The 21712-nt window shown below is 45.0% G+C and overlaps 2 protein-coding genes across 6 annotated transcripts in view; one reads left to right on the plus strand and one right to left on the minus strand.

Annotated features, from left to right (window-relative positions):
* Positions 1-52: 52 nt before the first annotated feature.
* Positions 53-3591, minus strand: LOC138628105 (tyrosine-protein kinase STYK1). 4 transcript variants are annotated; one of them, XM_069710930.1, is made up of 10 exons: positions 3453-3591; positions 3261-3318; positions 2914-3057; positions 2587-2787; positions 2323-2504; positions 2160-2234; positions 1255-1472; positions 1063-1103; positions 796-892; positions 53-296 (listed from the first exon to the last, which is right to left on the minus strand). In XM_069710930.1, the coding sequence occupies exons 2-10, from the start codon at positions 3307-3309 to the stop codon at positions 125-127; spliced, it is 1179 nt and encodes a 392-aa protein (XP_069567031.1). In that variant the 5' UTR covers positions 3310-3318; positions 3453-3591; the 3' UTR covers positions 53-124. The 4 variants fall into 4 exon arrangements, with proteins under 4 accessions (XP_069567031.1, XP_069567034.1, XP_069567032.1 ...); XM_069710933.1 differs by having other exon boundaries at positions 3297-3318; positions 3453-3589; XM_069710931.1 differs by having other exon boundaries at positions 3261-3591.
* A 1609-nt stretch (positions 3592-5200) lies between these two features.
* magi3a (membrane associated guanylate kinase, WW and PDZ domain containing 3a) overlaps positions 5201-21712 on the plus strand; it is a 121752-nt gene continuing 105240 nt past the window's right edge. For both annotated transcript variants that reach the window (XM_069710860.1, XM_069710862.1), the window contains exon 1: positions 5201-5889. In XM_069710860.1, coding sequence (XP_069566961.1) covers positions 5583-5889 — 307 coding nt within the window. In that variant the 5' untranslated portion in view covers positions 5201-5582. The remainder of the gene's footprint in view (positions 5890-21712) is intronic.

Raw genomic sequence — 21712 nt, forward strand, 5'->3', positions numbered from 1 at the left:
CCGTTCAGTCTCTTTTCATGTTGGAAGGCTCCCAATGTACAACACTGCAATCTGAGAAAAACAATTGCACTTTATTTATGTTTGCTTGTGAAGTGTTGTTGACATATTTTCTGCTGACAGAAGTCTACGAGAGCAGTCCCGCCTGTCTGTTATACTCAAATATGTCAATGACCTCTGGAACATGAATAGGTTGAGTAGCAGTGAGGTGCTGCGACGACTCCAGCAGCTTTATGATGGCTGAAAACGCCGGTCGGTCTTTGAAGCTCCACATCCAACAGTACTTCATCAGGTCGTACCTGAATACACACCGGGAAATGTAAAAGTAAGAAATAGTTTTAACACTTTGGGAAAATGCTCATCTGCTTTCCTGTTGAGAGTTTAACGATCAATACGACTCAGATGGACGTAGGTTTTTTTGTGCGGTTTAAATATCGAAGATATGTGTTAATTAGTGAGCTTTGGAGGTGCTGGTAGTCACATTATGTTGCCTTTGTTTTCTGTCTTGGTGCAAAGCTAGCTTGCTGCTGATGGCTTTATCTTCATATGAAATACACAGACATGAAGGTTGAATTTAGGTCTTGTCGTCTGAATGATTTTTATTTCCCAAAATGTCAAACTGCGTCTTTAAACTGTTCATACTGCAGTGACTTTTTTAAATAACTGAACATTGTTTGAAAAGAAATGCAGCTTTCATGAGTTTAATTTGACTTTGTGGACTACACCGTACATACTGTATGTCCACCACATATACGTCCACAAGTCCCTGTCCTGTTGCTCGCTTGCAAGTTTACTTACAAAGATCCTCCACAGTTGTTTGGTCTCTTCATTCGATAAGACGCATGCAGCTTTGGAAGCACTGACAGAGGCTCCAGCTCAGGATACGGAGAAGAGCCTGTGATGAAAACAAAAGCATTTTTAATGCAACTTTAATGGTAATATGACGCCACTGCTGGTTTAGGATATTTAAAATAAGCTAACCTGAAAAGATCCAATGTAACTGCAAGTAAATATTGATTTATTTTTTTTACAAATATGTTGCAATAATAGGACATAGTACTTTACCTAAGGTTATTAGTTCAAATAGTAGGATACCAAATGACCACCTGGGGAAAAGAAGATGTTTTGACTCGTTAAAATGATTTTCTGTGAGATGTAACAGACAAAAGAGCAAAAGCAGAGAAATATTAATGAACAATTCTGGTAGTTTTTTTTTTTGTGTGTGTTTTGTTTTCTTTGCCATATCTCTGCCCTTACACGTCGCTCCTGTCGATACTGAGCTGCATCATCATCCTCTCCGGAGCCTGCCATTTCAGAGGCACCTCCACTGCCCTCTGCCTAATTGCCGAATCCATTTTGCGTCCTCCAAATGCCACACCCAGCCCTGACACCCGGGCCGAGAGGCCGGGGCCAATTAAGATGTTCCTGGCGGCCACATCGCCGTGCACCAGCCTGTGCTCAGACATCAGGTAGTCCTGAGGGAGGAGCCGGTTACAGCCGAACACAATCAATCTGGTCGCAACAGTTATTCAAAATTCAAGATAAACAACCACTTGCCCTCAGTACCATGGGAAACAGTGGCACATGCAGAATAATAAGAGAGCCTTTACATAAAAATTACGGAGGAAGAAGTGACTTGAAAGATGACAGTGCAATTCAGACCATCAACCCTGTGAAGGTAAATGTATGAATATGTGTTTTTCAGAGGGATTTTAAAGACGATAAGGAGCTCAGAGGAGGTTGTTCGAAAAAAAAGTGGGAGCCCAAACGGAAAAGCCCCCCCCCCCCCCCCCCCCCGGACCTCAGCCTTGGCTAAAGGCCAACGAGTGGCAACCGGGCATCGATGATGTCAAAGCCTCTGAAATGTGCTTGGTGGTGATGAGTTCTTAAAAGTTATCAATAATATCTTAAAGTTAACTGGAAGGCAATGAAGAGAAGCTAAAACAGGAGGAGCGTGTTCTGTGTTTGTTTTCCGTGATTAAAATGGTTGCTGCTTTTTCGACAAGCTGTAATTCATGTAAACTCTCGATGACTCAGACCTGCGCAGCGCCAATTACAGGGTTCCAAACGAGAGGAAATAATAGCATGTACGACGTCTCATGACCTGCTCGTGTGAGTTCATTTGTTTGTCGGGAGTGATTGGTGTACAAACAGTGACTCACCAGGCCGGCTGCAACCTGCTTCGCCACAAGGAACACGGACCTCTCAGAGAAGTTCTGCAGTGGATCTGCATTCTTCTAGAGGTGGAAATGATTCCCTGTCACTGCACGGCGGTTAAGGAACTGGAGATTGCATGTGTGTATAAGGAAGCTGTGCACCACTTACATTTCTGAGTGTCCAGAGGAAGTGAAGGAGGTTCCCCGGGTTGTAGGCGTCTAAGACCAGGTACATGGGCAGACGTTGGGTCTGACAGTACAATATTTGCAGCACATTCTCATGTTTGCACACCGTGGCGAGGAAGAGGAGCCACTCCACAAACTCCTCGGCTTCGGGCTGGTTGAGGCCACCTATGCGGACATCAAAGTTATATATAAAGAAAGCGAGCAGACTTATAACCCACGAGGACCTTACGATAGATTCCTGCTGTACCTTGGAGGGACTTCACCACCACAGCAGAGGAGCCTCCATCGCTCCTCTTCAGCAAACCTTTACAAATGGGACCGTAGTGTCCCGTCTGCCAAAACTCGAGTCCCTTAAGAACACACTCCTCAGGGATTTCCCAGGGACGCAGAGCTGCCTGGACCTTTGGAGGGCTCACAGAAGCTGCAGTCAGGGACACGCTCGGCTGGCCTGTTAAAAAAAACAACCCACAAGTGCCGGGTTTATTAGACACACGAGCGCTCTGCATTACTCCCAGGCACCGACGGAGGACTTTAATAGAGTTTTGGAGTGTTTCTTTTAGAAAGCAGCTCATACCGTTTGTGAAATTATCCTCTGTCCTCTGTCGTCTTTGTTTGTTCTTACAGAGGCTGCAGAAAATCACAACCACCACTAAAAGTGTGCTCAGGCCCAGCAGGGAGGGGATGACGATGACGGCGAGAGGACCTGACGACTCCTCATCTGCCGGACGAGCGAGAGAAAAAGCCGATTCGGAGCCTTTTAAAGCAGTTCACTTGTTTTGAAAGAAGGGCAGAGGACGATGGCAAAATAACTGCATTTTATATCTTTATTTTCTCATTTATTTAACATGGGGCTGCGCAGGAAAGTAATGTAACAGGTGACACAGGGCATAGGAATGCAAGATGTTTGTGTGTAAAACTTACTGCTCACAGGGAGTGAGGTGTCGTTGCGACACTTACTGTCCACATCCATGAGGAGCAGCTGGCATTTTTCACATACGGGAGAAATTGCAGATCATGTCAGCAGAAGATATTGAACAGTCGGCACCAGAGAAGCAACTTAAAACTGAAAAATTGCGTGAGGTCTAAGTCTAAACAGCTTTAAAGGTTTCCTACCTGACACCAGAGGCCCTGATTTGTGACTGAACGCGCACATACAGCCTTATAATATGAAAACCAGCAGCGGTGGAGAGGTTGAAAAGTCGCAATAACAATGTTTGTTATCAGCTGCTTTTTGTATGCCTGCCTGTGAGGGCGCTGACCGCAGAGGTGGCCTGGGAAAAGTTGACCGACTGTTAATTATTACCAAAGAGGTAGACATGATAGAAATGATAGCATCAACAGGAGTCGTGCTCACAGAACCTGCAACAGTTAAGTGATGAAGGTGTGATTAATATACAGACATTAAATGGTTTTGTCTCTGGCTCACCAGTCAGGATCTTCTAATAGAAAGAGATGTAACACACAGGAGCAATGAGCAAAAACTTCAAATGGATAAAAAAAAAAAAAAAAAAATTGTTTTAAAGCAAACAAAACGTGTATTAAACTACAGATGCTAATTCTGATGTGGTATTATTTTATTTAAAGAGCAGGGCAATTGCGCGTCTTTGTGTTGTAAGTGTATGTTCAAATGTAAAATGTAATTGTCTTGCGGTGTGCATTAGTGCAGACGGTAGGTCGTTGAGCCTCTGACCATTAAGAGCCACAGGAGGGCAGAATTGCGCAAAAAATCAACAAGCCAACCAACAAAAACAAGCAATATCCCCAGTTCCAACTCTTCCAAACGCATTTTATGGACCTACAACTGCGCGAAGAAGCTCATAAATCATGTAGAAGCTTGCAGCACACTGTAAAAGTGAACACATAGAAATCGGCGCAAACATCAGACCAGTGGACGCACGCTGCGGATCGACTGTCTCGAACTTACTACAAGTATTTTTTATTTTTTTATTTATTTTTTCCCCACGTGAAAAATATGCGTCCCAGTGCGGGGAGCTCCGCCTCGCTCACACACCGTGGAAACAAAATCCAACGCTTCCCACTCACGCGAACACCCCGCCTCCTGCCGTTCACCCATTGGTTCAATATGGACGTTTTTTACGACCATCCCCCAAACTCCCATTGGACAGAAGCCACTTTCGTCAGAAGAGCAACACGGAAAAAGCTTTAAAAAAAAAATAAAAAAAAATAAAAAATAAAGTTATGGAGCGAAGCCTAATCGGATAACGTCTGTTGAATGGTGCTGCGTAGTTTTCTGTGTAAAAAAAAAAAAAAAAAAAAATCACAAGAGTGCCTCAGGGGAAGGAGGGAAGGGCTGCAGAGCGCGCAACGGAGAACAAGGAAAGGAGTTTCAGTGGTTTTTTTTTTTTTTTTTTTAAAGGATCACAGAACCGCCCGGTTCAGAGGAGGGCCAGGTATGTTTTCCCGTTTCCGAGGACTGCCGTGCTGATGTCACCGCGGAGGAGGGCAGGCGAGGAGGACAGGTGCGCAGGGTTAAAGTTGCCTCTCCGGTAGGTTTGGATGAAGAACTGTCAGAGCAGCTGATGAAAACCAGTTTTTGAAGTTTTTCAGCATTTTTTTTTTTTTTTTTTTTCTAAACCTCATTCCTCACAGCGTTTTCAAGTCAGCTGACGTTTTTCTGCACTCCAAAGTAGGATATTTTTTTTTTTTATTTTATTTTTTTTAACTACGCGCCTTTTGGTGCGCACAAACAGCAGGGCTCACTGGATCGGTCCTGTTCTTGTAAAGCTGATAACCGAGGTGTTTTTAACAGTGTGGGGAGGAAGAAAAAAACAACAACTGCTGCTGTTTATGAAGTGTAGCTACACGTCGCTGTGAACTGGCGGTGGGTGGGGGGGGGGGGGAATCGAGACGCCCCAGCATCAGAACCAGCACTTTCCGCTTCAATGCGACACTGACGCAGCTTGATCTCACGTTCCGGTGGGGGATACAGGTGATGCGCGACTGATTCAATGGAAGGATTGATCATCCTCGGAGGGAGTTTGAGCTGAAAAAACCCCCCCAGCAACAACAAAATAAGCCACCCTGGAACGGAATACAACACAAGACGGGAGCCCTGAACTTCTCTCATCGGCGATGGTTTCTCCGTGCGTCATTGCGCCGTAGAATCTGAAGAGGTTGTAGCTTTGAAGGACAATCGGGTTCTTGGACTTCCCCGCTAAAAAAAAACTCCCCCCCCCCCCCCATCCCCCCAAAAAAAAAAAAAAACAAAAACAACTACCAACAATGTCCAAGACGCTGAAGAAGAAGAAGCACTGGTCCACCAAAGTGCAGGAGTGCACGGTGTCGTGGGGGGGCTCCGGGGAGCTGGTCGCCGTGGTGGAGGTGCGAGGCGGCGCCGAGCTGGGAGAGTTCCCCCACCTCGGACACATAGTTGCGGAGGCGATGGTTTGTCACACCGGGAGGTTTCCCAGCACCGGGGACGTGCTGCTGGAAGTGAACGGCACTCCGGTGAGCGGACTCACCAACCGAGACACGCTGGCGGTCGTCCGCCACTTTCGGGAGCCCATCCGCATGAAGACTGTGAAACCAGGTGTGTGTGTGTGTGTGTGTGTGTGTGCCCCCCCACTCCCTATCCCCCCCCCCCACTCCCCAGCACCCACATCTACCTACCTACACACCCACATACATACATGACACGTGCGTGAAACGCTTTTAAAATGTCTTTTTCCAGAGCAGAATAAGCTGAAGTTTGAGAATGTTGGTGCAGGTGTGAGCAGATGTGACTAAACACGAGGTATAGGGTGTGTGTGTGTGTGTGTGTGTGTGTGTGTGTGTGTGTGTGTGTGTGTGTGTGTGTGTGTGTGTGTGTGTGTGGAAGGGGGTCCAGCCTCACATATGATCCCCTCCTGTGTGCGAATGCGTGTACAGTACTGTGTTTGGCAGCAGGTCTACAGGTCACTTTTTGTGTTTTCAGCTGGCTGAAGTCTATCTCAGTTGTAGATCAGCATGCCTCCCATTCATTCATGTGGAGACCTACAATTTTCTACTTGTGCCTCCACTGCGGTTCAATCCGGCTAAACTACATAAGTGAGTGACTTGCTGTGTTAAAGCGTGCTTGTTGTTATTGTATCTGCATGACTTCAGCGTGAGGCAGGAACAGTCTTTACGGCCGCGGCCCTTTTCGTCTGATCTTTGTGTCGACGCACAAGTGTGTTGGTCTTCAACAGCACGGGAACACACACACACACACACACACACACACACACGCACACGCACACGCTTATTCACAGTCATTGTTGTTTTCCTGATTGTTTCTATGTCTGTTATTACCTGACTTACTAGCAGTTAGTTTGCAGTTCTTCTGTGGCTCACAGACATGTCCAGTCAATGGCACTGTTTGATATGTCAACACATACTGACAGCCAAACTGCTAGTCATGTGGGCCAGAAGGTTGGTGTGTGTGTGTGTGTGTGTGTGTGTGTGTGTGTGTGTGTGTGTGTGTGTGTGTGTGTGTGTGTGTGTGTGTGTGTGTGTGTGTGTGTGTGTTTGGCTTTGATAGAGGCACTGCTGAGTGTGGCGCCTTGCAAACACTTCGATGGGATTTGTTAATGGTTGCCTCCTCGCCAGCTTAGACAGTGTCCGTCTGCTTGCCGTGTTGAGGTGAGTCCAAGTCTAATCCAATCAATTAGACCCGTACACCCTAAATCCCCGGGATCCTGCGGCAGGCTCAGCGACAGGGTTTGACACCTTCACTCTCAGTATTTCTGCAGTATCGGGGAGGGGGGGGGTGGAGGGGGGGTGGGGGGGCTTTCTATTAGATTGGTCCTCTTCTGCAAACGTTCGGTTTACCTGTTGGGTTAAGTGGTGGACTTGAACATAATATGACAATTTTATTCCGATTTTTAGTTGCAGTGTTCAATGCAACGAGCTGCAGTTCAGTTTAATGCATCACACGAGGCCAAACTAGCCCGGTGCGTGAATATGTGGGTCTGGACACCCTCCTTAAGGAATCGTTTACAGTTGTTCCATCCTACTGGTCGTAGACCTCGGGTTCATTTTAACTAATCAGCATGCGCCGACACTCCGCCACCACTGCAACTACCAAGGCCTTTTCTTCCTAAGTACAACATATTATCTGAAATTGTTTTAATGAACGTCAGCAGCTTGACGAAGTGCGGATCGTTTATTCTGCGCTGAACGTTGGGCGAATTTTTCAAAACGTTAGCGCTGCGCTCGTCACGGTAACCAGCCGTCCAACCACAGTGAAGGAGGGGCGGGACAAACGCGGTTAACCACGGACACTGGTCGCTGATTGGTGGCGGTGCAAACGAACCGAGTTCCCAGACGGTATTCACAGTCGCAGCCAAACAACTTCAGTTCCTAACTTTCAGCTTCTAAATGCACTTTCCTTGGGATTATTATGTTATGTGAAAGTTTCTGTTTGCGTAGGGACATTAAAAGTTTGTTAAAAGTGCATCATGTCAGTTCCGCAACACTCACACTGTCACAAGCTGCCTCACATTTCCTCTTGACCTCATGTTACGCAACGTTTTATGTTAAAGTGATGCTCAAGTTCCTCTTGGACGTCTCCGGGCTGCTCACCATCAGCCCCTCCGTTGCCCCCGGGGACCTCACAGTGTGTTTGGATCTCTGTCCCCCTCTCTCATGATTAATTCATGCATCATCCATCATTGATGGCCGCTCCGTGCCAGGATGAGCTGGCTGATGGCTGGATCATATGTTAGCTGACTGCTGCGCTTGTAAACTTGTGTTCTCGCGAAATTGCAAAGTTAGGAGAGAGGAGAAATGCGAGGACTGAGGTGAGAAGTTTGGGGGTTAATTAGGTTTGGATTTGCATGTTTGTTTCTTTAAAAAAAAAAAAAAAAAAAAAAAAAAAAAAAAAGTACTTTTGTAGACTCGTCAGCTTTGTTGCATTGAGTTTGCACGACACAGCAAAAGAAAGTTACATCAGCCAGAAAGGGAATCATTTAGATTATTTCAGTGTCTCCCTGTTGGAAATCTTTCTTTACAACATCTTTTCCCCTCTGCCAACTCTGCTTTACCGTGACGTTTTTCCATTTCCTATCGCCTCTGTTATTTTTACACCACGTAATCTATTCCTGCGTTCTGAATCGCATACTATTTATTTTTACTTTTAGTAAGTGCTGCAGCTACCTTTAAGAAGTATGTACTGTTGCATGTAGTATGTTTCCAACTGGGACATACTGCTTCATCATAAAAAATGAGACTGGAACTTTGACCCTCTTGGGTCGTACCCGTCGCGATCCGCTGCGCGACGTCTGTAGTAGAAAGAAAGAGGACGCGATTTGGAACGAGTACGCTTCCTTCTCTTGTCCTTCTCGATGCGGAGCATCTAGCGCCACCGTCTGTTTCGGCGGTTCAGTTGATGTGACGTATATTCCGTTGCACAGAGGATTGTGGGTCAGACCAGCCAGAGAAGCGTGCTGGCCTGTGTACTGCAAACTATGACCGGATGTAGTAGAACATCCTGGTACTTTTGGCGTACTACCTTGAACATACTATGTATTGGGACATACTCAATCTTTTTCTGGCATACTAAGTAGTATGGTAGTATGGCTATTGGACTGCATATTTCACTTTCTTTTATTACTTTTGCCTTCTTCCCTAATTATCTTGCCAGTATATTATCTTTGTACTCTTTTTTACCACCAATGGTATCCTAATCTAGCAAAACTTGAAAAACCCACACAGCCTTTCTTCTGTCGCACTATTTTTACCCACCTGAAGCTTCCAAATCAAACACGGTTTTTCGTCCTTCATCACAGCTCTGATGCACAGTCAGGACAGAAAACAGAAGTTGGTCTCAAGTGGTCCGGCTGGCTCCAGACCAGCTCATGCACTCTGTATTCAGCTCTTATCCTGTGGGGGGGATGGGGTGGGGTGGGGTAGGGTAGGGTAGGGGGGAAGCGATAGGCAGTAACCTTGAGGGGGTGATTGAGAGTATGGAGGCGAAGTGATCGCGGGTACCTATTGCAGCTTGGAGACCTGTGAGTGGGCGGCTCATTGATTAATGCCGTAAACAGACTTAGATCTGCTTGTTTTTTGCCTCATGGAACTTAATGGATGGACCGTTTAGCTCTCAGGTCCTGCAGCAGCCTCCACAAATCAGCTCCGTAATGGAAACTGTAAAGCAAAGGCTTTCTCCTTTTTCAGAAAGTCAAGAAAAAGATAAATAATGATAATAATATGCCGAGATGACCAAGGTTCACATTTTACGGTGCTACTCCAGGGATTATATCTGAGCAAGGCAAAGTCCAAATGAAATAAGCAGTTATTTTAGGTCAAAATGTTAACTGTTCCTCCGTGTAAAGTTATAAATAAGCAAATAAACTGTTTAAAATGTTGATAACTTTGATGTATAAACGCATGTTTATGCTCAACAATATAGCTCAAATATATTATGGCCAGATTGTACCTCACTGTAGTACAGCTCTATTCATGTGAATATGAAACATAATCATCAATAAAAACACTGAATAATATCAGTATAGCAGTTAAGTATGGGAGAGATGATCCTATGATACTATGTAAAGTGCAGTAGATATCTAAAGGAAACAGAAATTCAATGAGTTTTGGTTTTTTAAAAGTTTTTTTTTACGTTGAATGATATTGACTTTTTATTCAAGAGATGAACAAGGTGCAGTCAAGAATCTTAAGAATCCCCAGGTGGTTTCCAGCCACAGAGGAGCATTTCTATTTCGAGTGTATGTCAAGAACACAGTACTTAGTCGTTATATGGCCACAATATCTTGTGAGAAATGAACTGCAGAAATGTGTAATTTGTTACAATCACATTCCACTTAATACCCAAGGTGGGGCGACTAAAAATGAGCTGCCATAACCCGCTGAACTAAAGTACCTGAGCTATCTCACTCGGGGCTTTTATTTTGAAAGGCATTATTATTATTATTATACCGAATTGACAGGCAGCTTTTACTTGCTGATTTTGACCCAGTAGAGTCTTTTCTTTTTTCTTTTTTTTTAAGCGTGCAGTCGTCTTTCATGAAAGAGACCAGAAAAGGACTCTGGAGACAAAAAAGTGCCATGAGGACTCCTGTAACAATAAGCCTAAATAATTGAGTCGGAGATAATTGCAGTGGGGTTTTTATTCCACCTGTTTGGCTTTCTTCGCCAGAGACAAATTGAAAGGACCCTCCACCCCTCCTCGGATCTGCTTACACCCTCATGCATCACTAACCTGTGCTGTTCGGTGCTTCCCAGCAGTTTGCTTGTGAGATACCTTCCTGATTCTTGACAACCATCAGGAAAATGCTCCATGTTGCCTTTAAACATGTAGCTTACACATGGGGCTGGGACTGAGCCGCTTGTGTTTATGGTGGTATCCGCATAGACTGCATGTAAGAATTAGACGTAGCCTTCGCGACGTCACCAATAGGTTTTCTGAAGAGCAGTTTTGAAGCTCAGTTCCAGGAAGCTCGGGCTGTCACCATCTTGACTCCGCCTTAATCTCTGCTAATCCAAAAATGGGCAAAGAGGCGGTGCCGTGGTGGGGCTAAGGCCGGCCCAATGAAGCCTGGTTGGTGAAACGAGCAGGCAACCTGCCAACTGTGACACCACCTCCCTGTCACTTAGAGCAGTTCCATCTTTAATTATGCATAACCCTAAACTGTAACACAATTTAAATCGGTGAGTTACATAAAAATTCACCCAAAATTAATTGGTGAAATTAGCTATTGAGCCTTTTTTTTCTACCAGGCTGTAAACACAATTATTTCTAGTGTAAAGTTGGGCATTTTAACATTTTAACGGTTCCATGGGGATTAACTCGCTTTTGGAACCAGCCTCAAGTGGCTGTTGGAGGTACTGCAGTTTTTGGCACTTCCTCATTAGCTTAATTTTTCTGCCCCACATGTTGCCGCTTGGCCGAAACCAACGATTATTTTAATAATTAAATTAAATTATTATTTATTTTTTTCAATTAATAATCCATTCTTTTTTTTTTTTTTTACCAACTATAATTGCCCACAGTCCAAGGTCATGCCTTCAAATCTCTTGTTTTGTCAAACAGTCAAACACATAAGGATGTACAAGTTGCTATCATTTATGACAAAGAAAATCTTACCATTTAAGAAGCATGGAAGGTTTTTGATTTAAAATATGGCCAAAACAATTATTCAGTTATCAAAATAGCTTCCAAATTAACTAACCATTGCAGTTCTACTTTTATGTGTTTATATATCTGTTTTGCTTGTTGAAGTTATTATCAGTCTCTTCCATGAACCCTGCAGAATGCAGATTTTTGTGTTTAAGCAGAATCTCTCACCAAAACATAACCTTTTGATGTTGAAAATAGCCCTGTCTTCAGAATCCATTGCTGAAGCGCTGGAGGTCTTATATCCAACAAAATGAGAAAACCACATCACCAAACAAACCTAACAATTTTTTTAATCTCTGTAGGTGTCTGAATTTCATTTGCAACCTTAACATCATGCGGTAATTTGGGAATTTCTTCCCTCTAAAATAGGTACTCTGAGTTTTGTTTCTTTTTTGTCTTGCTTGTGGTGTTACACTGAGGTTAACACTTCATACATTTGCTATCAGCGGTACAGCAGAGCAGTAAGTGCAGTTTGCGTTAATGTGGTTCCCCCACGGTGTAGTCGGGGCTTGTATGACTAAGCTGCTTTAAACCAGCTGAGAGGAGCTGTCAGTGCGTCTCTGGTACTGTGGCACCTTCTCCCCATGGTAAATGTAACTTCTGTTCCAGTCGGTGCCTTTTTTCATATCCGTGTCCTCGATAAAGCTCGAATTCAACTTGTGAAGAAGGTGAACAATTTTACTGCCAGCATCGAGTGCAGTCTTTTCTCTTTATACTTTGAGAAAGAAAAAGAAAAGAAATAAAAGTTTTGGGTTTTCAAAGATTCCTGAATCCATCTCCCTACTCAGTCCTCCTCCAGTCGGCATTCCAAATGAAGCTTTTCCTTCTGTGCTCTCTCTGCTCTCTCCATGCGTATTTCAGTTGTACACCTGATGTGACATCCACCCATCATCCCCTCATCATACTGCCTGCTCTCCCGGCTCGTTCCCCAAACTTACCAAAGTACACTGGAGCTCAGCCTAAACACAACACTGCACTGCCTCACAATCTCCCAATCCAGTCTCTGAAGGTAGTTTATACTTCTGCCTCCTCCTTGTCTTGCATTTCTGTCCTCCTTCACCTGCAGTCCAAGTCGGTCCAGTGAAGACGAAGAAAGAGAGAAATGATGGAAAATGGAGACTGGAAGTTTGTCCTTTTGCACTCAGTGATTTCTGCATCATTTTTGACCGTTTGGGACCCTTCAGCATAAAAAGCGGAGCTCTCACCCAGATGTTTCGCAAACAACTGGCACCACTCGTCTTTCTACCTGGCTGATATTGTCCATAGAGCCGCATTGCGGTAATAAACTTGCCAAAAACAAAGATAGTACCTTCATATAAGACATACCTCTCACTGGCAGGCACCATAACTTGGCAGGCATGTTCAAAGGCAGTGGAGGTGAGTGAGTGAGTGTGTGTGTGTGTGTGCTGATTCACCAAGACTGCCTCTTTCTACTCGCTGAGTGGTCATGCTGCGATGTCAGCAGCAGCAGCAGAGTCTCCGGGTTGCGGCTGGTGGAAATGGACAGTGTAGTTTTGGGGATACACACATGCACACACACTCTTCCTCAGATATTTCTGGCCTCCTTTCCTCAGTTTGCCTCCTAATTGGTCTCTCTCCAAAGGCGAGTGTTCCCTGCAGCTGTTTATCCCTTTTGAGATAAGATGAGGTCAGCTACTAAACAGTGCATATACATAACAGAGACGGCAGCCTGGCAGCTCCTACATTATGTGGAGCGATAATCTCCACCACTGCAACACACGAGTAAGGCTCATCCTGTTTGTTTTTCGCCCATTTTCACTGAAAGATTCACGTTGTTTAAGATGAATTTCACTGCGAATGTGTGTTGCCATCTATCTGAAAAGTTATATTTCTTGCAGCAGCAGTACACTGATCATTACTGTTGGAAGTAAACAAGGTGTTCTTGTTATATTGATGGCTTATGCTCCTGCAAAGGAAAGATAGCATGAGAGTTTGCACCAGCAAACACATGTTCACATATTTTCAAAATAACCCTCAAAACATTCAGTTTTTTGAGGCGTGAGAAAAATTATAATAATTGTTCCTGCACTGTATGAAGCGATTTTATTAATAAGTGACTGGCTTTTTAACTATTACCTGCGTCTCCCTTTTAAACCATTAACATTATCATTGCTTTGCTGCACTGAGCACTGCTAAAAACTTCCTGATAGGTTTGTGCCCGCAAGAGGAAAAACACAGCAGGAGGTAGCCCTGGGTTGAAATCCCGGACGAGCCCCCCAAAATGTTACATCCTCAGAGTGGGTCTAGGACTGACGCGGAGCAACACAATAAAAAGAAGTAATAAAAAGAAGCCGTAAACCAATTGTAGAAGTAAACTTCAGTAATTAATTTACAATACAGTTAACTTGCAATCAAGCAGCAGGATTACTACAAAAAGTGTTGTGACAAAACAAAAAGGACAACTAGTCAACTCACAAACTAATAAACTAACCCTTAAACACAAAAAGGAACACTCTTCCATCAACAGGGAGAAAGTATCCGACTCCGGTCCACCATTACTGTCACAGTGGTCAGAACGGGTTGCCACAACACACGCGTCAAGTGTCAGATATCCGACTGGCAACCGTTGAATGCCGAGCTGCTATCACACAACAAGTGGCCATGAGGACGATGTGCTTTTGGTGGGAATGCACCGCCATCTGACCCTGATATGTTCAAAGACAAGTTGGCCTCAGACCAATTAAGTTAAGAAATTGGTCCTTCTCTGTAAGTGTGTCAGCAGACAGCGAGTTAGTTTAACAGGGGAAATTGAGATATAGTGAAGGAAATGGACTGTTATGAATCAATAGCCAGGTGCAGATGTGGATAGAGGGATGTAGGGGATAGATTATCTGATAGTTGATTGAACCCAGTTTCCTCCAGATGCACACTCTGTGCCCTCTTTGGAGAGCCTATTTGGGGACTCTGTTTCTGGCTGGATCTGTATGAAACATCCCCGTGGTGTTACAGCAGAGGCAATAATGGGAACAGAGAGAAGAGACAGCTGGCGCATCGCTGCCTTGGAAATTTCCCTGAGAAGGATTCTGTTTTGAAGAGTGTATTGGATTTAAACAAGGGAGAGAAAAAAAAAAAAATGATGAACAGGTTTAGAGAAAGAAAAATGGGGTCAAAGAGGGAGGAGTGCCGACAATGGGAGGGAGAGCAAGGAGTGATGAGCGACAATAGGAAGAGATGGAATACAGGATTGGAGAGGTAAGAGCAATAATAATCTCATGTCTGAAAATGATTATGTTACCATTAATCGCAATAACAGTATTGATTCTCTGTTGTGACTGTCTGAAATGATTCTGCCTGCTGTTCATCAGGCCAACACTTATTTCAGACTCACTGCACTGCCGGTACTCCCAATCATGTCTGCAAGTAACCAGTTGATGTGAGCAGACTGCATATGTGTGTGCATGCATGCATGGTAATGAAAAATTAATGCGCATTTGAATTGTTATCCACTCTTGGTCGCCTTTTCAGGCCAATCAGACGGGCGTCTTTCGCACTTAGTAGATATTTTCAAGCCACAACCAACAGTGACGTCACCCGTTGGTTTGTGAACGACCGTTATGAAGCCTTGCCTTCGGACTTTGGTCGGCGCCGTCTTGCTAGTTCGGAGCGGTTTGGAGCCGGTAGTGACCATATTTCGACGTGCTGGGGGATCTGACTGATCTGATTGGAAACCCGGCGATACTACGTCCCGCCCACCGATAGCTGTAACCCGACTGCACCACGGGCCTGTCAATCAAACAGACACGCCCCTATGGCTTTTCAAAGCTTATTTTCTTGTTAATGATGGGATAATTCTCAGATGGACAGTCTGAAAAATAAGAAGAAGGAGTGACTTTAACTATCAAAACTGACATAACTGGTGGTGAAGATGTATTGACTTAGAATTTTGTGACATTAGTTGAATGGGAGTCTATGGAGCTTTTTGGAGCTGACCTCGAGGCCTTAAGCTGCAATAACACCGAGTGCCACACAGGGCTTAAGGCACTTCTGCATCGGCCTCATTTTTCGGACCCAGAAGCGATGTCCACTTTTGTAAACAGTCAGTGGTTATTTTGCTCATATTCCTTGTTCCACCTTCCCTCTGTGACACTGAAAAAGCATTAATTCTGTTTCGACTTCCTGGTATTTATTCCTCCAACAGATCTCAGGAGTTTACTTTGGAGGGTAATGATAAGAGTGAGATGAATTGCCTGTCGGTGTAGAGAGGACTGGTGCATACCTCTGGTCCTCCAGTTGGGATCTTTCTTTACACTCTGGGTAATAAATCAGCTGAGAAGACTCAATCTCGGAGATCAGTCTCCTGGTTGGCTGTGGTTCTGCAGACTTGGGCCCGTGCCCACGCTGATGGACCTTTTGTGGGTACTCTTTCTGCCAGCGCAGCCCACTCGGCTGTTTAGTGGCGGTACTCCACCTCATAGAATCGATTCCAGCCCGTTCTGCTCTCGCCCCACGACAAGATCTCATATCAAATGGATGTAAAGCCCACAGCCCTCCTCGCACACCTTCGCAGTCAGCACCTACGCAGCCAGCTGCTGCCGTGGCCCTTTCCTTTCTCGGAGCTGCAGTACGCCTCTGTGCCAAACCTCTGCATGAGAATGGTCACGGTATTTTTTAATTTTTTTTTATCACAGGGCCATCCTTGTTCCTTTTCATGTCTTTTCTTTGTCCTTTTAAAGCATAAAATGCAAACCCTGCTCCCATATGTTTGTCTTACGACTGGGTTAAGCTGGGAAGTCATTACCTGCTAAATTGAGCTCGCGTGATTAGTTTGGACAGATCAACCGGGTGAAATCATCTCGAGACAAACGGCTGCATAAATTCAAAAGAAAACTTCCTTGAGTCATTAACTTGTGATGTAAGATACGGGAGGCGGCCATTTTCCTATTTTCTTATGTTAATAATGCATCATGCGTGCTCCGTTCCTCCCTCCGCGGTGAGATGTCGTGCTCTGTGGATATGAGTGTCCTTATTAGAATTCATGGGTGTCGGGATCTGAGGGCAGGCAATTTAGCTTGCTTTGCTTCTCAGCTGCCCTAACAGGTTATTGATCGGCTCCAATCTCATTCCTGTTAAGACGGCCGACGCATCCGGAGCCACCGCGTGCGCCCGAGGGGCCCGATCTTTTTATGAAAAGTGGAGGACACCGGGAGGACGATTTGCTCGCGGTGTGTTTGACTGTGCAGAGATGGTACTAATTATCTCTGTGACTGGTGATTGCATCTGTTTTGACAACCTGCCTACTCACTATTCTGCTAACGAAGACACTTACAAATTGCAGAATTTTTTGTCCTTTTTTTTTTTTTTGCCCATGGAACAAGAAGAAGACTTGGACTCGGAGCATTTTGTGAGTCTGTGCGTTTGCCTGTCAGGCATTTGGCTTATTTTTTAAGTCAAAACACACACGGCAGCAAAGTTTGCCCCCAGGCTTTGGCAGCGACCTGCCCGTCACCGGCGCTCTGAGGTTCTTTCGAGCAAATAGACTCGAGAGATCACATGCGCATTACTCACTGTTCAAAGCAGGCAGAAGGGCGTGTCTTTCTGCAATCCTTACGTTGCAGCGATGTAATCGCTGGAGTATTCGCTCATACCAGTCAGTCAAGCCTGCCATTCAGACAGTCTGGCAGAAGTAAACGGCTCTCGGATATGAAATAATTTCCATTCTTGCTCGTCATGGAGGAAAACCTGTTCTTCCAGTGTAAGCAGAAAGCTTCTCTTCGTCTGAGGGCGACACCTCTCGTATATTTCCCATCAACCCCTTTGACTCGATTGCACCTGCGGTCCAAACATGGAATCTGCCACCGGCCAAATAAGCGCTGCGTATTTGTATTTCCTGTCCTCGGGATCACCTTCAGTGCTGTTTTGTTGTCACTGTGTTTTCTGGCGTACTGTACGATGTTTGCTGGAAATAAAAAAAATAAAATAAAAAAAAATTTCAGTCATTGGTTTTGGCTCCGTCCGATGTTGTCTGTCACTTCTACAGGGTTCATTTCAACAGCAGCTCGGTTAGAACGAAAAGGGGGGGGGGGGGGGGGGGGGGGGGGGGGGGGGGGGGGGGGGGGGGGGGGGGGGGGGGGGGGGGGGGGGGGGGGGGGGGGGGGGGGGGGGGGGGGGGGGGGGGGGGGGGGGGGGGGGGGGGGGGGGGGGGGGGGGGGGGGGGGGGGGGGGGGGGGGGGGGGGGGGGGGGGGGGGGGGGGGGGGGGGGGGGGGGGGGGGGGGGGGGGGGGGGGGGAGAGAGAGAGAGAGAGAGAGAGAGAGAGAGAGAGAGAGAGAGAGAGAGAGAGAGAGAGAGAGAGAGAGAGAGAGAGAGAGAGAGAGAGAGAGAGAGAGAGAACGTGTTCAATCACAGGGAACTATTTTCCTCCAGAGGAACATGTCTCTAAACGTCGGTACAGACGATGTGTTATTACAGATTTATTGCATAACCTATCAAAGCTGGCAGTGATGCGAAACCCTCCTCTCTTACGGTGCTTTGACAAACTGCCTCATTGTTTGTCAGTGTGTGTCCCGCAGGAGGGCTTGAGTGTTTATCCGGGAATGGCGACCATGTGAGGAATGCAGCTATTTTGAATTTGTAGTGCGCAGTGAGAAGTGTTGTGAGGTCCCACCAGCGTATTGTTACCAACAGGTGCTTGTTCTGGCAGAACATTTCACATTGTTTCCACGTGGCCTCTCCTCTAGTGTGGCGATCGCAAACTGAAAACTTTGTACTTCAAGAAGACAGTTTCGTCTTTCATGGAGACATTTGGAGACTTTTTATCTTCTTTTTTTTTTTTTTTTTGTTCTGCTCATGAAGGATGCAACACTAGATTAAGCTTTATCGCCATGAAGGCCTCAATTTTAACAACCCGAAGGGTACAAAGGAGGACCATAAATTCAACATTCTTTTGTCTGTAGATAATAATAATAATTTTGAAAGATTTCTGTCCCTTTGATTGTGTTTGTGTGGTTTTCCTGTCGGTGCTGTAATGTATCCAAACACAAGTCAAGGCTATCCATTTGTATTCCAGGCATTCATCATATTTCCGGCATTCGTCTCGTAAATTGAAAAATTGAAAGTGGTTTGAAGGTGGTGCAGCCTTGAGGTTTTTCAATCTATTAAGATTCTGGTCAAGATATATCTCAAGAAAATCTGACCGGAAAATCCTCCTCTGGTGGCGGTCCGCATTGTCTTCCTTCAAGTCTAGGGAGAATTCACTGAAGAGGAATGTGGTGCAACCGGTGTTGCTGTAATGTCGATGCACAACTGGTTTCATCCCTATCGTGTAAAAAGTAAATAAATGAGGAAACAAACTGCCCTGCACGACCTGATGTGAACAGTCAATCTTAAGTATCTGAGCACCGCAGACTAATTATAGAACTGATGAGTCTCGGGCTCTCAGAGCGTCCCTCAGTGAGCTAAGTGGCTGCTTGGGGCTGATGGAAAAAGTGAAAATTTGAGCTAAAAGAACGGGCTCTTAAAAGGTTTGAAAATCTGGCTTTGGAAGAGGGAGTTGCCGTAAGCTAGTCCGGGGAGGGCCGGCAGCCAGTCTCGTCCTGCTTTTTATGATATCAAGACTTCCTCTCGATCGGTCCAGGGCTGTTATGTAGTGGCACGGCTTTTCTGTCTCGGTGCCCAGGCTGCCCGAGAGCCTGTGTGTGTGTGTGTGTGTGTGTGTGTGTGTGTGTGTGTGTGTGTGTGTGTGTGTGTGTGTGTGTGTGTGTGTGTGTGTGTGTCAGGGGGCTCCTTAAGCATCTGGCAGAGCAGCACAGCTCGCACTGATTCAACACTTCAGCCGACAGGCTCGCACAGCCAGGTCGAGAAGTAAACACACATGCAGACACGGCGCTCGACACGTACACACTGAAGGCGCGCACACATGGCAGATGAAGTTCAGATTCCTCTTGACAGCCGCCCACCCGCCCGCCGACCTCCGCGACCCCTCGCAGCAGTTCAGCACGAGACGGCTCCAGACTGGACATTTAGCAGCGAGAAGAAGTAGTTCATCCTGTCACGAAACACGCAGGCCGCCTCGCTTTCAGTGCTTCGTCACGTGAGATGTGTACTTTGATAAGCTAATATAGAAGCTCTGTGCTGGATTTGAAAACATTAGTAGCGTCTGTGATTCAAATGTGGCTAAAAATATGATTTTTTTTTTTTAATTTGCTGAATGATTTCACAGAACGTAGCGATGTAACACAGAGACTAGAACCCAGATTACCGGATGATCTTTTGACAGTGTCAGTTTAATTATGCTGTAAAAATTAATGGGATTCAATGATTTTGTTTCTCCTCATATTTTGTAGGATTTCATCTTTTGTACATCATATGTCTCGCGTCATTTTGTTGCTAACAACATCCGCTTTGTTGTTTCCAGGGTTCTCACATTTCGGGGAATATCAGGCAATATTAAAAGCTCTTTTCCAGACGAGGAAAGTCAGGGAATTTGATCATCTTTGGGGGCCAAGTCATAGAATATCAAGGAATTTTGTTTGCATGTTTAAATTTTAGCTGCCATTTATCAAAATGTAATATTTTCCATATACGTAACGACAACGTTGCTCAGCTACTTATTGTCAATGCGTTAATTTGGTAGCATTAGTGCTAACTGAAACATTGAAAATGCAGCTTATTAGGTTCCGAGCTAATTACCGTTATGGTTAGATAAATCCTTTGCCTCTGCGACCGGTATTCAAACATGTTTTTAATTTCTTTCAATATTGGCGCAACCTGGAGGAGCACGCGCCGGGACGTTTTTTTTTTAACTGAAACGTCGCTGCTTTTTGTCCACTCTCCAACGATGGCATGTTTTCCTGTTCATTATTGGTCAGCTTTTTAGTCCGTGAAAGTCACTGAATTTGACTTGGATCCGGAACCCTGTGATTCATTGCGCTTTTTGTGTTGATCCGGCCGAAGGAACATTATCTGCCCTTTTTTCCAATTAGCCCCGAGAGATCCGAAATATAACCAACAAACATGCAGTGCGTGCAGCAGTGACCCGTTTTGCATAATACAGATGTCAGCAATGAAAACCAAACAAAGGGAAAGAACTCGATACAGATTTGCGGCAATATTTTCCACTTGGATGCCGACTGAAATAAGATCGGGCTTAGCCAGTGAATCTCTTTCACACATACACACACACACACACAATGACTCTCGCAGAGTGTATTATGTGCGACTTGAGAGCCGCTGTGGTTTCCTGGTGATGCAGTCGATGACTTACTCACCTCGGCTGTGAGTCACACGCGGTGAATGGCAGCTTGGGGATGATGGCGATTCTTTTGTGGCCACGAGTCCGCACCGACTTACAGGAATTTTACATCACTAATGCGCTCATGTAGCTGCTTATAGTAGATGATCATACGGTGGGTTACCGCACCCTTTAAACTCTCATCAAATGGCAAACGCACACACACACACACACCAGAATTAAAGGACAATACAATGGTTTTTCCATGTTTTAGCCCATTGACCACATTACAAAATAGCTTGTTAGTCATTTTAGAGGTTTATTTTCTACGTTCCAGACAATCACTGGGTCTCATTATTTTCACTTTGTTGTCAAAACAGATTTCAGAGATTTTAGTGGCGTTTGAGTCCTGGTTTGAATTAAAACTCTTAAAAACTCATCTGTGGTAATCAAAATTTAATATTTAGAATTTTTGTGAAGAAAACAACTGCCCCAATGTCTTAAAGTGGTTTAACTGTAACTCCTTTACCTTCATTCGGTAGCGTACATGCAGATCTATAAATATGCAAATAGCCCCCACCTCTACCTCCAGCCACCGTACGCCTCTCTCGATGTCATACCACCCTGTATGTTGACAGGATTGGTTCAATAGATGTGTGACATATTTAACCCTGGCTGTCTGAATCTGTGTTTGTCTGTCTCTGCAGTTAATGATCAGTCACGGCATTGACTGCTTATTTCACCCATGAAATACCACATAAAAACAGAACAACGGAGGGGGTGTTTATAATTTTATTGCCTTTATTCATTTGTTTTTCATATATTTATCTATTTCTTTTGTGATATGTCGAGGTTAGAGTGAGTTTCTTTTTAAAAGCTCCTTGTGATTGTGTTCAAGGACTTCAACATTTCTGATTTCACCGTCAGCTACTGAGAAAATACAGCTTGGCAAGCAACATGTTGTCAAATCAAAGAAAAACCAAAGCCAAAAGACAAGCAATTCTGATTGTGTTTTTCCTTGTAAAAATTGTTCAGTATGAGAAAGGTGATGAAATGATTGCTTCTGT

Source organism: Brachyistius frenatus, unplaced genomic scaffold, assembly GCF_029030835.1.
Source record: "Brachyistius frenatus isolate BFR_SWC_R1_liver_20210118 unplaced genomic scaffold, ASM2903083v1 Contig_95, whole genome shotgun sequence".
In the NCBI taxonomy this organism is placed as follows: domain Eukaryota; kingdom Metazoa; phylum Chordata; class Actinopteri; family Embiotocidae; genus Brachyistius; species Brachyistius frenatus.